The sequence below is a fragment of the Myodes glareolus genome, chromosome 10 (assembly GCF_982192425.1).
Source record: "Myodes glareolus chromosome 10, mMyoGla1.1, whole genome shotgun sequence".
NCBI lineage: Eukaryota > Metazoa > Chordata > Mammalia > Rodentia > Cricetidae > Myodes > Myodes glareolus.
Genome location: NC_142035.1, coordinates 63,252,508 through 63,266,098, shown reverse-complemented (window position 1 = coordinate 63,266,098; position 13,591 = coordinate 63,252,508). Strand labels below are relative to the sequence as shown.

The following is a 13,591-nucleotide window of genomic DNA, read 5'->3' as shown; positions in this document are numbered from 1 at the left end:
CTTTGAGACAAATTCTGTTCCATCCCTAAAGACAGCTGTAGAAGCAAACTCCCTATTTCCGGAGAATGTTTCCCAGGTTGCTTCACTGCCAGGTATTTGGTACCATGGCATCGTGGTTAACTGTAGCCTTTGGGAGTGAGGCCTTCTGCAGACTGCCACTTCCTGCTGCCTTGGCTTCTGTTTTCAGGGCTTGTCAGTAGGTAAGAGTGTTCCACTGGCCTCTGTGCTCACCCTAGTAAAGACCGTTGTTTATTGTTTCCCCATGAAACTGAGACAGCCAGCAAGATAAACCTGGAAATGCTGTCACTCAGTGAAGTATGTGCTCCTGCTGTTCCCAAGAGTAGTTCATTTGTTTGTGGCAAGAAACCTTTTTCCTGTGGTCCTTCATAGAATAAAACCCCATTTTATAGTACAGATTTGATGCAGCCATCTTGAGGTTGCAGAGAATCCAAATGCTGTGCTTCCTGCATCAGGACCGTTTTTTGCTCCCCATCCACTCTTCCTCTTTTCTTGACCTCGCAGCAGGAAGCCTTTGTGTGAGGTTCTCATCTGGAACAACTTCTCCACACTTGTTTTCGTGTTCTGTTGGATTGCAGGGCAGCGGGCCTACCTTTGAAGGTCCTTTCTCTTTTATTTCTTTGCTGTGCACTCCAGTAATTAACTTTGTCCTTCTTTTATTTGTTCCAGTCAATCGCAGGCCACTCTGCTGAGCATCTTCTCCCAGGAGTACCAGGTTAGAAGTTTTCTCCTTTGTGAGGGTTGACAGGTGCCTAATTGAATGATGAATGTCCCTTTATTTCTTTGTAATTGAACTGCCAGCTCTCTGATTGGGTTGGAGGATGTTCTCCTTTCCACATCAAGCACCGCCTGCGTCTCAGTGGAGGCCTGCCAAGCCTACCCATCCATCTGTCTAATAACATCTAGCCTTTGCTTATTTGGTGGACCTGTAATAAATTATGCTAAACCATTATTATTCTGACAATAATAATTTCCCCGTGTTGCGTGGCTCCATGTGCTAAATGTTTGCTGACTTGCACTGTCAGTGCCGCTTCCCATTGCTGACAGAGATGATGATAAATGACCACGGCTGGAGTGGCAGAAGGCAAGAGAGGCAGAAAATGGAGTCATTTATCATGAGATGACAGGTGTCAGTCAAGTGGCAAGTCTCTATGGAATTACTTTTTGTAGTTTTCAAATAAGTTGTTTTTAAGCAATGTTCTTCCTGGTTAAATATGGCAATTGGATTGTAAAACCCGAGTGCCGAGGACTTAGATGGAATTGAATTGAGGGAAAATTAATACAAAGGTTGAAAGAGGGAACAAGTTTTCCTTTGCCCTCTGCAGCCCTAAGCAAACTTATTTAGATTCAATTACTATGACCCTGGTGGCTTTTACATATATACTGTACTGTGGTACGGTCTGAAGACATCCCAGCCAAGCAGGAGATTAAAATGCATAGATGTAGTAGCTGCAGAGGAAATTCTGCTGCCACTCCAGTCCCCAAGCCATTACTTACCAATTTGCCCCGTGTGCTTGCCCCTGGGGTGAGGAAATATGTGTTTGCTGTTCTTGAACCTGATATGTGACACAATATTAAAATTTTTTTTGCGTTTTTTTTTCCAGAAACATATTAAAAGGACACATGCCAAACATCACACACCAGAAGCGATTGAAAGTTATTACCAGAGGTATGACCTGCCTGCTCCACTAGAGGGTATCACAATACCTATTAATTGTGGTAATTATTATGAATAAATTAGATCATTAAATTGATTTTTTATAGTTTCAAGACTGTTATTTAAAACTTGTAGCATATTTGTCAGTAAGTTTTTAAGTGCTTTCTTTGGCATGTGTGGATAATATGGTGACGATGTCAGTGTAGGTGTGTGCACATGTCCTATATGAGATGAAGCCAGTTATTACTGTGTCTTATTTGTTTACTTGAAAGTTTAAGCCACATCTTTTATGGATGTATACGTTCACATGTACATATGACCCACATGTATATGTGCAAGTTTTCAAAGCAGTTTTCATTTATTTCTTATCCAGATCAGCAAGCTGAAAAAAAAAAATAGAATTGAAATCCAATGTAGTATTTTGCCTCCTATCTGTTGGGTTAGCCATTTTAGCTATTTAAGATAGACCTTCCTCAAATAAGCACTTTATGGAGACACCTCAGTTTTTACAACGAAAATCTTTTAATGGGGCCTTTATGTTTTTGATAAAAATGTTGAGTGTTAGTTAAACCAACATCATAGTATTCAGAGAATATTTAAATTTCAGCTTTATTTATTATTCTGAGATAAACAGAACTTTTAAGATAGTTCTGATTGTCTTAATTCTGACCTTTGCTATCATCATTTTGATGTCTAAATAGATAACAATAAATGGTAATGATATGCATCAAATTTTCATTGTCATTCAACTGTTGGTGGACAAATAGGTTGGTTCATTTTGCTTGTGATGGTGAATAAAACGTCAATAAACATGGGGTTTGAATATCTCTATGGTAGAGTCTGGGTGTGGGCCCAGGAGTGAGAGAGCTGGGGCATATGGTAGTTCTAGTTTAAAATTTTTGAGAACTCTCCAAACTGATTTCTACATGACTGTATTAATTTATACCCCACCAACAGACGAGTAAGGATTCTTTTCTGTACACATTTCTCCAGCAGTTGTTATCATATTTGTTGAAGGGAGCCATTCTGTTAGGGTGAGATGGTGTCTCTTACAAGGTCATCGAATTGTACACACGTTGGGGTCTGGCTAATTTGAGTGGGTGGTGTTTTTGTCTATTTGCAAGTTTTTAAATAACAAAATTTATAAAATTTAAAAAAGGTATTCAGAAGGTATTGAAACCGGATTTTCTTTTAAAAAGTCATTCGCTCTGCCCATAAGAGATTCCCTTTGATTTGAGTAGGTAAAGATATTAACAATGTGTGGATGACCCCTGTGCACTGTGTTTAGAATTCCTCTCTAAATGAGTCTTTGTACTGTTCAAGGAGAGTCATAGCTACCTTAATGAAATTACATTTAAGTTCTTCAGGACCTACAATAGTTCTATGAGACCTCCAAATGCTTTGGCATAGAGATAATAATAAAATTGAATAGTTAAATGTTATTTTTTTACATCCCAAGAAATAATTGTTTGTTTTGAGACAAGAGGTTATTTATTATACAGTCCAGGCTGGTCTCTGACTTGGTAATTCACCTGCCTCAGACTATGCTTAATGACTTGCATCACCACATCTGTATAAAAAAAATGTTTTTGTTTGTAAACTTTATAATCCTAGCCTGTCAGATGAAATCAGGGCCATGTTGAGATGTAGAGCCCTGTATGGTGGGAGAGGAAATGAGGGGGTTGACAGGTAGTGACAGGACTGCTCACTCTCGTTCCTCTCACTGTAAAGTCACTTTCTATTAAATCACTTCAAAACCATCTACTTTTACAAACTAGTTCAAATAAAAACTCTGTGTGTGTGTGTGTGTGTGTGTGTGTGTGTGTGTGTGTGTGTGTGTGTGTGTGTATGCCAAGCCTAGTGGCACAATCTTGTAATTACAGCTTTGGGGATGCTGAGGCATGAGGATCTCAGGTTCACAGCCAACCTCAGTAACTTTGGGAGGCCCTGACTCGCAACAATTAAAAAAAAAAAATAGAGGGTTTGGTTTGCAGTGGTGTAGAGCACTTGCTTAGCTTGTACAAAGATGTACGTTCAGTCCCAGCAATGAAAAAGAAATGTGTTAAGTAATTATTGATATGTGATTTTTTTCCTATTATCTGGATAATTTTACTTTAAAAATAGAAAAATTAGTTAATTATGTTTACTGAGTAATTAACAGTAGAGTGGGTGGTCATGAGTATATGAAAATGTATTTTTTTGTATTTTTAAATATTAGAGTCTCAGTTATGATAAGGCATTAAAACATTTGAAATAAAACCAGTAATAGAAACTCAGAGGAAATACCATCCCCTCCCCCCAGTATCTCGATTCATTGCCAGTTCCCTCTGTGTCTGTCTGTGGGAGCCAGCCATATTGTTACCTTTCAGGCAGACCAGCCTCACCAGCCTGTCGCTGTAAATATGCTGGGCAAACATTTTGCCAAGGTACATTGGCTTTAAGAGGTTCTTTTTTGTTTTCTAGGTTTCTTAGAATAAAGGCAACTTATGTTTTATCCACACATATTTAAGCAATGGGAAAATGTTAATAACAACTTATTTAATTTTTTTCCTTTATGAAAGTAATACCACCTGGTGTGAAAATTAAGCACATTCGTGATGGCACAGAAAGGAATGAATGAATGCCCATAATGGTGCCACTCAGAGATAAGTACTGGTTACAGTTCCATCCTAGCCTTCTGACAACCCATTTTCACATAGATGAGGTCCTTGCATCTACCACTCCTGGATTTTATTATGGAAAAAATGTATGTGATATAATATTACTTTGTAAAAAGCCTTACTTTATTACACTTTATATTACTTTATTAGTTGCCTTACTTTCCAATGTAAAAGCCCTGAATTTCCCAGGTTATTCTTCTGAGAATGAGTTATATCCCCAGTGTCCCAATACTGTAAATAATACTGTGGTAAACACCTCGATGCTTGACTCATTGGCTCTGGTTGATTTCTGTGTATGTAATTACAGATACAAACAATGTGAGCATTTAGAAATTGACTATATGTCGCTAAATTACTGTCGAGAAGCATCTTGGTTATGTTCTTGGCAGCAGTATGAGAACCTCCGAAGCCACCTTCTAGCTGTCATTTGATTATGTCTGTTGTGCATTCAAAGTCAGTGGTTACCATGAGTATTCACCAAGACCTAGGATGGCAGTAGAAAGTGTGCTCCTGGGCCTTTGCCTTGGTGTAAAGATCTCCGTTGGATATTTGCAGACAGCGTGTGTTCATTTGAAAACAGTTCTCTATCCTTTTGCTCTATGCTGTTTTACTCCCATACAGGAACATCTTTGGTGGAAATTATCTTGATTCTTCCAGGTGCTCACTCAGGCTTTTGTGCTCACACATGGTTGGGCTCTTAGTTACTTTTCTGGTCGCTGTGTCCAAGATCCTGACAAGTGTAGGAAGGAAGGACTTATACTGACCTGTGATTTATGGAAGTATTCTGCATGGCAGAGTTCATTCAGCAAATAGGTGTGGCTCCAACTCCTCACAGACAACAGGGGATGCTGGTACTCAGATGCCTTCCTCCTGTTAGCCTTATCCCAGCCGGGCCTTCCCTCCTCTCTTCCGCACCAGAAATGCCGTCAGCACCCTCATACACTCAGCTCAGGGTGATTCCAAAGCCAATTAAGCTGACAGTGATTATTGACCATCACAGATGGTCAGCTCTCTAAGTTTCCATCAGTATCAAGTGGGCAGTCCTATCTCCCATCCCTTCTAACCACACTGGCCCAGGAAACAGCTTTAGTACTATACAAAAATGGATCAATTGAGTTTTCTAAGATGTTGACATGGAGAGAAGAATTGTTGAGACCTGATATTGTCGGTGCATGATAAAACTGGCCTCTGAGCATTGCTCCCACTGCGATGCTAATCTTGAGAGTCAGAGAACCAGTGCCTGGGAAGAGAGTAAACATACTTCTCATTTTAAATGAATGAGGGCATTTCTGGATAGGAATAACTAGAGACCAAACTTGTCATGTGTGTAGGTCACACCATTTAGTAGGTTACTGGGCATGTGTCTTTGGAACCTACATACCGTCCTGGCCTTTTCCTGCCTGTCTGCCTCCTGACTGACATGACCGTGTCTTCCTGCCATGATTTGTTCCTCACCTCAGACCTGAGCGATTGAACCAGGCCATGCCTCAAAGCCGTGAGCCAAAATAAGTCTTTCCTCAGGTTGGTTTTATTATAGCAGGAAAGAGGTTAAATGGCCAGTAGCCCCATTTACTGCACATCACTGTCCTGCTGGCAGCTGCCCATGCATCTGTGTAAAAGACACAATGCCTGCCTTCAACTGTTGTGTGGAATAGAAGATAACTGTGTCCCCAAATGTGCGAATTTCAATAAGAGAAGTGTCAGCAGAGGTGTGTTTGCAGAGTCCAGCCCAGCTCTGCCGATTACCCATATGGAGTGTCTGGAATAATGGTAAATAGACCCCGTTTAGGAGTCAGAGTGGCCTTTACTGGTCTGTTGGGAAGCAGAGAACATTCTAAAAAGAGAGAAAATAGTGACAGTTACAGGGTTTTGTGTTTTAGACCGAGGGTGAAGCCCAGGGTCTTGTGCATGCTGGAGAGGAGCTCTATTACACTGAGCTCCAGCTCTAGCTCAGCTGATTGTTTTTAAAATTAGCACATAATGTCATCATCACAGATCTTCTAGTCAGATTTTATAAAATTGTTCTTCTCCAAGGGTCTTTTTTTATGTGTGGGATATATGTAAATGTTCATGTGTGTCTGTGTGTGTGAGTGTGCGTGTACATGAGTGTCGAGGCCAGAAGATGACATCAGGTGTTTCCCAGATATAACCTCACCTATTTATTTACTCACTTATTTTTTTTTTCTTATTTGAGACAGAGTCTCTGAGTGGCTCTGGAGCTGAGTGGTTCAGCTCACTGGCTGACCAAAGGGTTGTTGCAATCCTCTGACTCTGTGATCTACCTCTCTCCAGCACTGCCGCATCAGAAGTGCGTCACTGTGCTGGCCTGGATAGATTTCATCAGTGCCTTGAGGTTGGTTTCCTCCAAGGAGCTTGCGAGAAGCCTTTGTACTCACAGCACTAAGAATTTGTGCTGATTGAATGTATGTAGACGGTGTAGGTTGGTTGCTGTTTGACCAGCTCCTGTTGGTTTAAACTTGTTCGACGCTTCCATTGTGTGTTATCAATATAGTGATGGATGCACCTCTTATAGGAAACTATGCAATTTTGACTCAGAACCACAGTTCTCTAGTGTAAGTAATTTGCCCCTGAAACACATACCTTGGCTAACCCTTCTTTTCATTTTATGCCACTTTCTTGGAGGTGGGCTTCCTGACCAACTCACCTAATTTTAAGTGTTATCATAGCATATATTATGTCTTTCATTTTTTGTTTGTTTTGTTGTATTATTGTCTGGAGACTGTCATATCTTTGTAATGATAGAGACAGGGTTGATTTCCTGTTGCTTCTTCAGAGTCCAGATTAAGACCTGACCCGGAGCTCTCAAAAGTACTTGAAGTATACATGAATGTTAAGTATCGAATCCTAAAGCTACCCCGATGATGGTGTAGTGTTAAATACTGGACCCAGGGTTGGAGCTCTTGGAGAGTTTGCGTTTCTCACACTTATTTGGTGTGACTCAATTATTTTATTCTTTGAGCATACTTGTTAGTGCACTGGAAACATAGGCTGAAGTTCTCATCCTACCCATTTCTTCTGGGCTCTTCTTTTTAAGCCACTGTTGCTATGTTTTGGGTTCTATATTTGTCTTTTAGGGGGCTGTCTTTATCCTCACCTTTGCTTCTGGACCTGTTTTTAAACCCACACTTACTTTTCTCCCACTTATGCTTCTGAAGCCCCCATTTCCTCATTTGTTTCCTACCTAATACAGTTATAGTTAAGAAGAATTTGTTTGAATTATTATTTATAATGGTGTTGACTCTGTCTTGCTTTTGTTATTATATAATACAGTATTTGCTATTGGCAGTTATATGGTAGAACTCATTTATTGACTTTATTTCTTTTAAGCTATCAACAAAGAACTTTAATATAGCCAATCAAATAAGACATTTTCAAGAAAATATCCTTATTGGATAGGTTGTCTAATGTGGATTTAAAAGTTATTTGATTATTAGTTAAAAAAAGTATATATGCATATATACTATATAACCATCTTCTATAAGGCAAGAATTGAGGTAGATATAATAAACTGAATGAAATCTAGTTCCCTTATGAGCCTGTCAACATTACACTGGGAGATGAGTTTGAGACAGACAAGTAATCTAGTCCTCCTCTTTTCAGTATTTTGTTATCAATGGCTCAAGTAATCTGTGGTCATCTGCTCCATGATCCCCCTGCTGATCTATTGTCAGAACAGTAGTAGCCTACAGCTGGGTTACAGTCCGATCGGTCACCTCACTTCCTCTTAACATATAGGCGTTGTGTAATCTCACACAGTTATCACAAGAAAGTTGAATGAAGTTTTGTAAGAGAGAAAGAGAACCACATTTACATAAATTGTATTATAGAATGTTGTTCAGTTATAAATCTCTTACTCTGAATTATAAGCTAGTCTTTATGTTGAGCATACACACACACACACACACACACGCACACACAGGAGCATCATATATGTAGAGTTCAGAGTTCTGTATCAGTTTGGGCATTCACTGAGTATGTTGGAACATATCTTGTAGATAGGTGGACTTCTGTAGCTTGGCAGTACCTTATTCTGTGTTCTCAGAGAGACGTTCAGGTTGCTTCCCATTAGCACATGAAGGGATGTTAACTCATGGATGGTGGACTGAAGACCATAGTACTGGAGCCATGTCACGTTAACACAGGTGAAGAATAAGTGTAGCAGACAGTGCTGGAGATGAGGCTGGCCTAGTAGAGTGGACTGGATTATGGCCATACCTCCTGGCTCAGGCCTCTAATCCCAGGCTAAGGCAGGAGAAACACAGGCCAACCTTGGCCTTATAATGAGTTCAAGCTCAGCCTGCCAACTCAGCAAAACCATGTTTCAAATTCAAAACAGCAAAAAGAGGAGTAGGGATAGAGCTCCGTGGTGGAGTCCATGCCTACCATGTAAATTTCTAGGTCCAACCACTAGTAGAACAACAGCAAAAACATCCATATTATTTAGAACCTCACAGTACCTGGTAAGTGGGTACCGTGTAACGTTGGGATTGAACATGCGTGTTCAGAGCTCCTAGAGGAGGAAGATGCCATATTCCAAGTCTGGTTAAAACAAACTGTCCCATGTTCCACGTCTGGGAGAACCTGCTTTAGTGCTTATGGGCCTGGTGAGGTGCAGTTTGGTGTTGAAGGCTGGAGGTGATTACAGGAATCTAGGGCAGATGAGATGATGTCAGAGGTGTAAGGTCTCAGTGGCATGGGTGCCGACATGTCTACATGCTTTGTTTAAACTGTGAAAGCCAGCTTTCCTCCTTCCTATGAGATGCCTGCGTGTGGCATAGAGTGCTGCTCTTGGGAGTCTAGAAATCTCTGTTCCCGTACTTCTCAAAGTTTACGAAGTAGTGGAGACTGGTGTGGCTGTGCCTTCTGCCTCACCTTCAGTAGCTGGCTGGTGTGAGGGAAGCTGTTGTGCTGTCTTTCCCCTCACTGCTTTTCTGTGATGGGAACACGCTTTAACAGGACTTGAGCGTGGCATTTGCCCAGGAGAAACGTGTATACACAGGGGACACTAACAAGTCTGTGCTGGCCTTTCCTTGTCACTGCATGACCATTGCCTTTGTCTGTCTAGGTACCTGGATGGTGTGGGGAAAAACGGAGCAGCCCCTGTGCTCCTCGAGCTGGCCAATGAGGTAATGTTATTGTTATGATTTTATTTAAACCTGAGCTAAACCTAAGGGGCCTATCGAGAGTAGTGTTACTCAGAATTGTAATTAACTTTTAAAAAAGGGAAAGATTTTGAGGTGTGTTAGACATTTAAATTGCTCCCTGATCTCTTTGTACTTTTAATAATTGGACAAAGAACTTCGTGAATTAATAAATCAGTCGACATAATTAGTCTACTTCTTTTAAGGCAAATGTACAAACAGCTTCTTTGCTCCTTGTTTTGTGGAAAATTTCAGCCAAACAGCTCTGAACATGCTCTTAGGATTGGTGCCTTCATTTAGCATGAGAAATACCTGTGTCAAGTAAAGAGATGTGTGCCAATAAAACCTATGCTAAGTATTATAAAACCGAAGTGAGAAATTTTATATTTAGCAATGTATCATTTACTTGATTCATTTTTCTGTTTGTAAACTTTTATTATAATAAAGGACACCAGCCTATGGTAAAGCGCCTTCCCATAAAGAAACATAATATTCTTATTAACACCAAGTATAAAGTGATTTATGGAGCTTATTTGTTAGCTCTGATCTGCTCCTGTGTGGGGAAACAGCTAACAGCCTAGCATTTTCAAAAGGAAACCCTGAAGATTTTCTACGAGTGGAGAAACTGCAGAAAGTTCACAATAGTTGCAGAGAGCCTACTGAAAAATAAAATATTTAATTCCTAAACTCTAAAATATTTATCCACTGTAATGAGAGCAATACAGTATTGAGTCTGAGTTGGAATGGCTTATGCAAACCTCATAGGGACGGCATGAAATGCACACTGTTTCTGTGTTGTGTTATAATGGGAAACAGAGAGGCAAGGCAGAAAATGTGTGTTTGCATTAAAGATGACTCTGTGCCATGAACATTAGGCGTTGCAGGAGCAGCAAGTTCTGCATGCTGCATTAGGAAGGAAGGATGGCTTCTCTTGCAGCTCACGTCTGCTGCACACTGCTGCACTCAGCAGAAGATCAATTACCCACCAGTTACTAGATGGTTTTAATAGTCTGGAAAGCACCTTCACAACCTGATAGGATGGCTAACACATAGAACAGTTTGTCTTGTATCTTATTTTCTTATTTCTAGAGCAGGGCGGTTGTTAAGAATCTCCAGATATTTTGCTGTTGTTGTTCTAAGCTGATGCTCTTAGTTGCCTTTAGGTACTGCCTGAGCGCTAAGTAGAATTTTAATGATTATCCTCTGTGGAAGAGAGGAGGAAGCGAATAGCATTGAAGGTGCATCTGGAAAAAAGTGTGTGCAGATGTGGAGCTTGCTTTCATACATGATCACATTGATGGTGGAAGTTCTCTAAAGGAGCACTTTATATTCATTTGAATTTCATTTTTTTAAAGAAAGATTTATTGTTATTTCTATGTATATGAGTGTTTTGCCTGCTTGTATATTTGTATACCTTGTTTGTGCTTAATAGCCATGGAGGCCAGAGAAGGGTGTCAGATTCCCCAGAACTGGAGTTACACATGGTTGGGAGCCACCACCTGGGTCCTGGGAATCGAACCCAGGTCTTATGGAAGAGTAGCCAGTGTTCTTGATCACTAAGCCAACTCTCTTCCAGCTGCTCATTTGAATTTTTAATGGATAGTTCTGTTGAGATTAGTTTATGGGACTGATCTCAGATTCCATTTTATTGGGATTGTATGGGAAAAGCTAACCCGTCACCATCTATTTCTCTACATCAATAAATCTACTATTTACCATGAATATGTAGCAATATTTAGCTTCCCCAAAAGAAATAGTTATTTAGAGATTACCACCCTCACCCCTTTCTTTTGGTGCCCAGTTAGTGCAGAGGAAACACTTTCCATGAGATTACTAATGCATTAGAGTAATTTGGAAATGGTGGGTACCAGATTATGACTTCTAAACATCGAGAGTCCCACGTTTATATGCTAGTTAATACTTAAAGGACATACGCTTATATCTGGTGGCAATTGATGTGATAGTAATATTTTATGAATCAATATATTTTTAATCAGTGGAAACTGTAAAAGTTGATGAGAAATATGTAACTCCTACATGATACTGTGCCGCAGCTCTCCTCTTAGATACAAGCACCATATTATTGTTGATTTGGGGGATAGGAGATCTAGGTAGCCACCATTGGTTTCATAAATGTCTTAATACCATTTTTCCTGATCGGGCCTGAAAATGCATATTTTAGGAAATCTCCTTCTGTTAGTGATTATATGATCCGTCATTCTGTTCTCTCCACACAAATATTTTCAAGTTATATTTGAAGCACTATGAATTTTACTTACATGCTAAATTCTGACATGAAGCATGATGGCCCTATTTCAGAGCAAGATGGACACATGATTAATATGAAAATTAGAGAGATGCAGGTACCTGAACTAATAAGGTAGTCCTTATTCAGGCTGGACCACCTTCGGTAATTTCACCATTTTTCATGTGTCAGCCCTGATGTGGGTTACTCCGAATAAGCAGCTCTGTGGAAAGCATTTCTTTCTACTCAGGGAATTTAAGGGCATCCAAGTACATACATATTTGGAAAAAAAAACTGTTCATACAAATGAAGCTACCTTCTTTATCTAGTTACTAAATCAAAATAAAACTTTGGAATGGACATGGGACTTTCATACCTGTCAAGAAAAATTCTGGTGATAATATATGAGGAATATTTCTCATTTTACACTCAGGATGAAAAGTATTTTATTAGGGGGGCATCACTGCTTTTTAAAAAAAACATATATACATATAGATAGATAGATAGATAGATAGATAGATAGATAGATAGATAGATAGATATCCTGGTGAAATTAATCAATAGGTAATGAATAATCTGTAAAGAAAATACATAAATGAGTAGGTGATTTGTTATTATTATCATTAGTAAAATGACTTTTGCTGAATGTTCTCTGTTTTCCCTTTGATTCTCTGTTTAAAAACAGGTTCACTTTCTGAATTTGTTAAATTGATCAGCAATATTTTGGGCCAAACTCAGGATACTAATTTATGTTGCAGATACTATTATTGTTTTATTTTATTCTTAATATCTCCACAAAGTAGTTTTTTCTTTTATCATCTAACATATTTTATATGTAAAGAACTTACCGTAAATCTCAGCTCTCCGAAGATATAATGAGATCAGTCAAAAATCCCCAGTTTTAATGGTTTGGACATTTGAGTTAGCTCTTGAAAAGTGACTAAATAAAGAGTTTTTTGAAATTGGAAATTGAACTCAAAATAATGTAAGTGTAGGAGGTTGGATAGAAAAGGGGTTTTGTTGGGCAGTAGAGGCATGTGCTTTTAATCCCAGCACTCGGGAGGCAGAGACAAACAGATCTCTGTGAGTTGGAAGCCAGCATGGTCAGGCTCCAAAGCTACAGAGAAATCCTGTTTTGAAAAACAAAAACAAAAAAAAAAAAAAAGAAAAAGAAAAAAAAAAAGGAAGAAAGAAAAGGAAGGGAGTTCTAGATTAGAAAGCAATATTGACCTACCAATAAAAATTGAGACTATAAGAACATTTTTGCCTATTTTGGATAAATATTATTTCCAAGTTGTCCCATCATTGTTAGTTCCGATGTTGTATTCTATGAATGACTCCTCTATCTTTTCAACAGCACAGATCTTATAGTCTACTACAATGGAAGCCACCAAGGGTGGTAAAGATTTTAATGAATGATGCTTGTTACAGTTGATTAAAATTGACTTAATCTTCAGTGTTGACAAAATATTGGAATATCAACTGCTGGCACAGTTTGGCAGTTTTAATTTTCTACGTCTGTTTTCTGAAGGTGGACTATGCACCCTCATTAATGGCTCGGATTATCCTGGAGAGATTTCTACAAGGGCATGAACAGACTCCACGTGAGTTACTTCTTTTGCTGTGTCTTCATTTTCCCCCCAACATTTCTCTTTTCTCCCTTATCCCAATTTAAAAATAATTTACACAGCATCTCAAGTCACTTAATGAGAGCCAGATTCCAAAACAGCTCTCATCAACAGTTAATGACAATTGAATGCAATATAAAAGACCACCCACAATTTAAATACTACTCAGAATAATGCTCTCTCCTTTGTCTAAATTCTGCATTCACCTCCTCTTTCAGCTA

At 39.2% G+C, this 13,591-nt stretch overlaps 1 protein-coding gene across 3 annotated transcripts in view; it reads left to right on the top strand.

Moving 5' to 3' along the window:
• The window catches only part of Cdin1 (CDAN1 interacting nuclease 1), a 211,083-nt gene that overhangs the window by 56,463 nt on the left and 141,029 nt on the right, over positions 1–13,591 (top strand). For all 3 annotated transcript variants that reach the window (XM_048459525.3, XM_048459522.3, XM_048459524.3), the window contains exons 2-5: positions 688–733; positions 1,623–1,687; positions 9,422–9,482; positions 13,274–13,346. In XM_048459525.3, the coding sequence (XP_048315482.1) occupies positions 688–733; positions 1,623–1,687; positions 9,422–9,482; positions 13,274–13,346 (245 nt within the window). The remainder of the gene's footprint in view (positions 1–687; positions 734–1,622; positions 1,688–9,421; positions 9,483–13,273; positions 13,347–13,591) is intronic.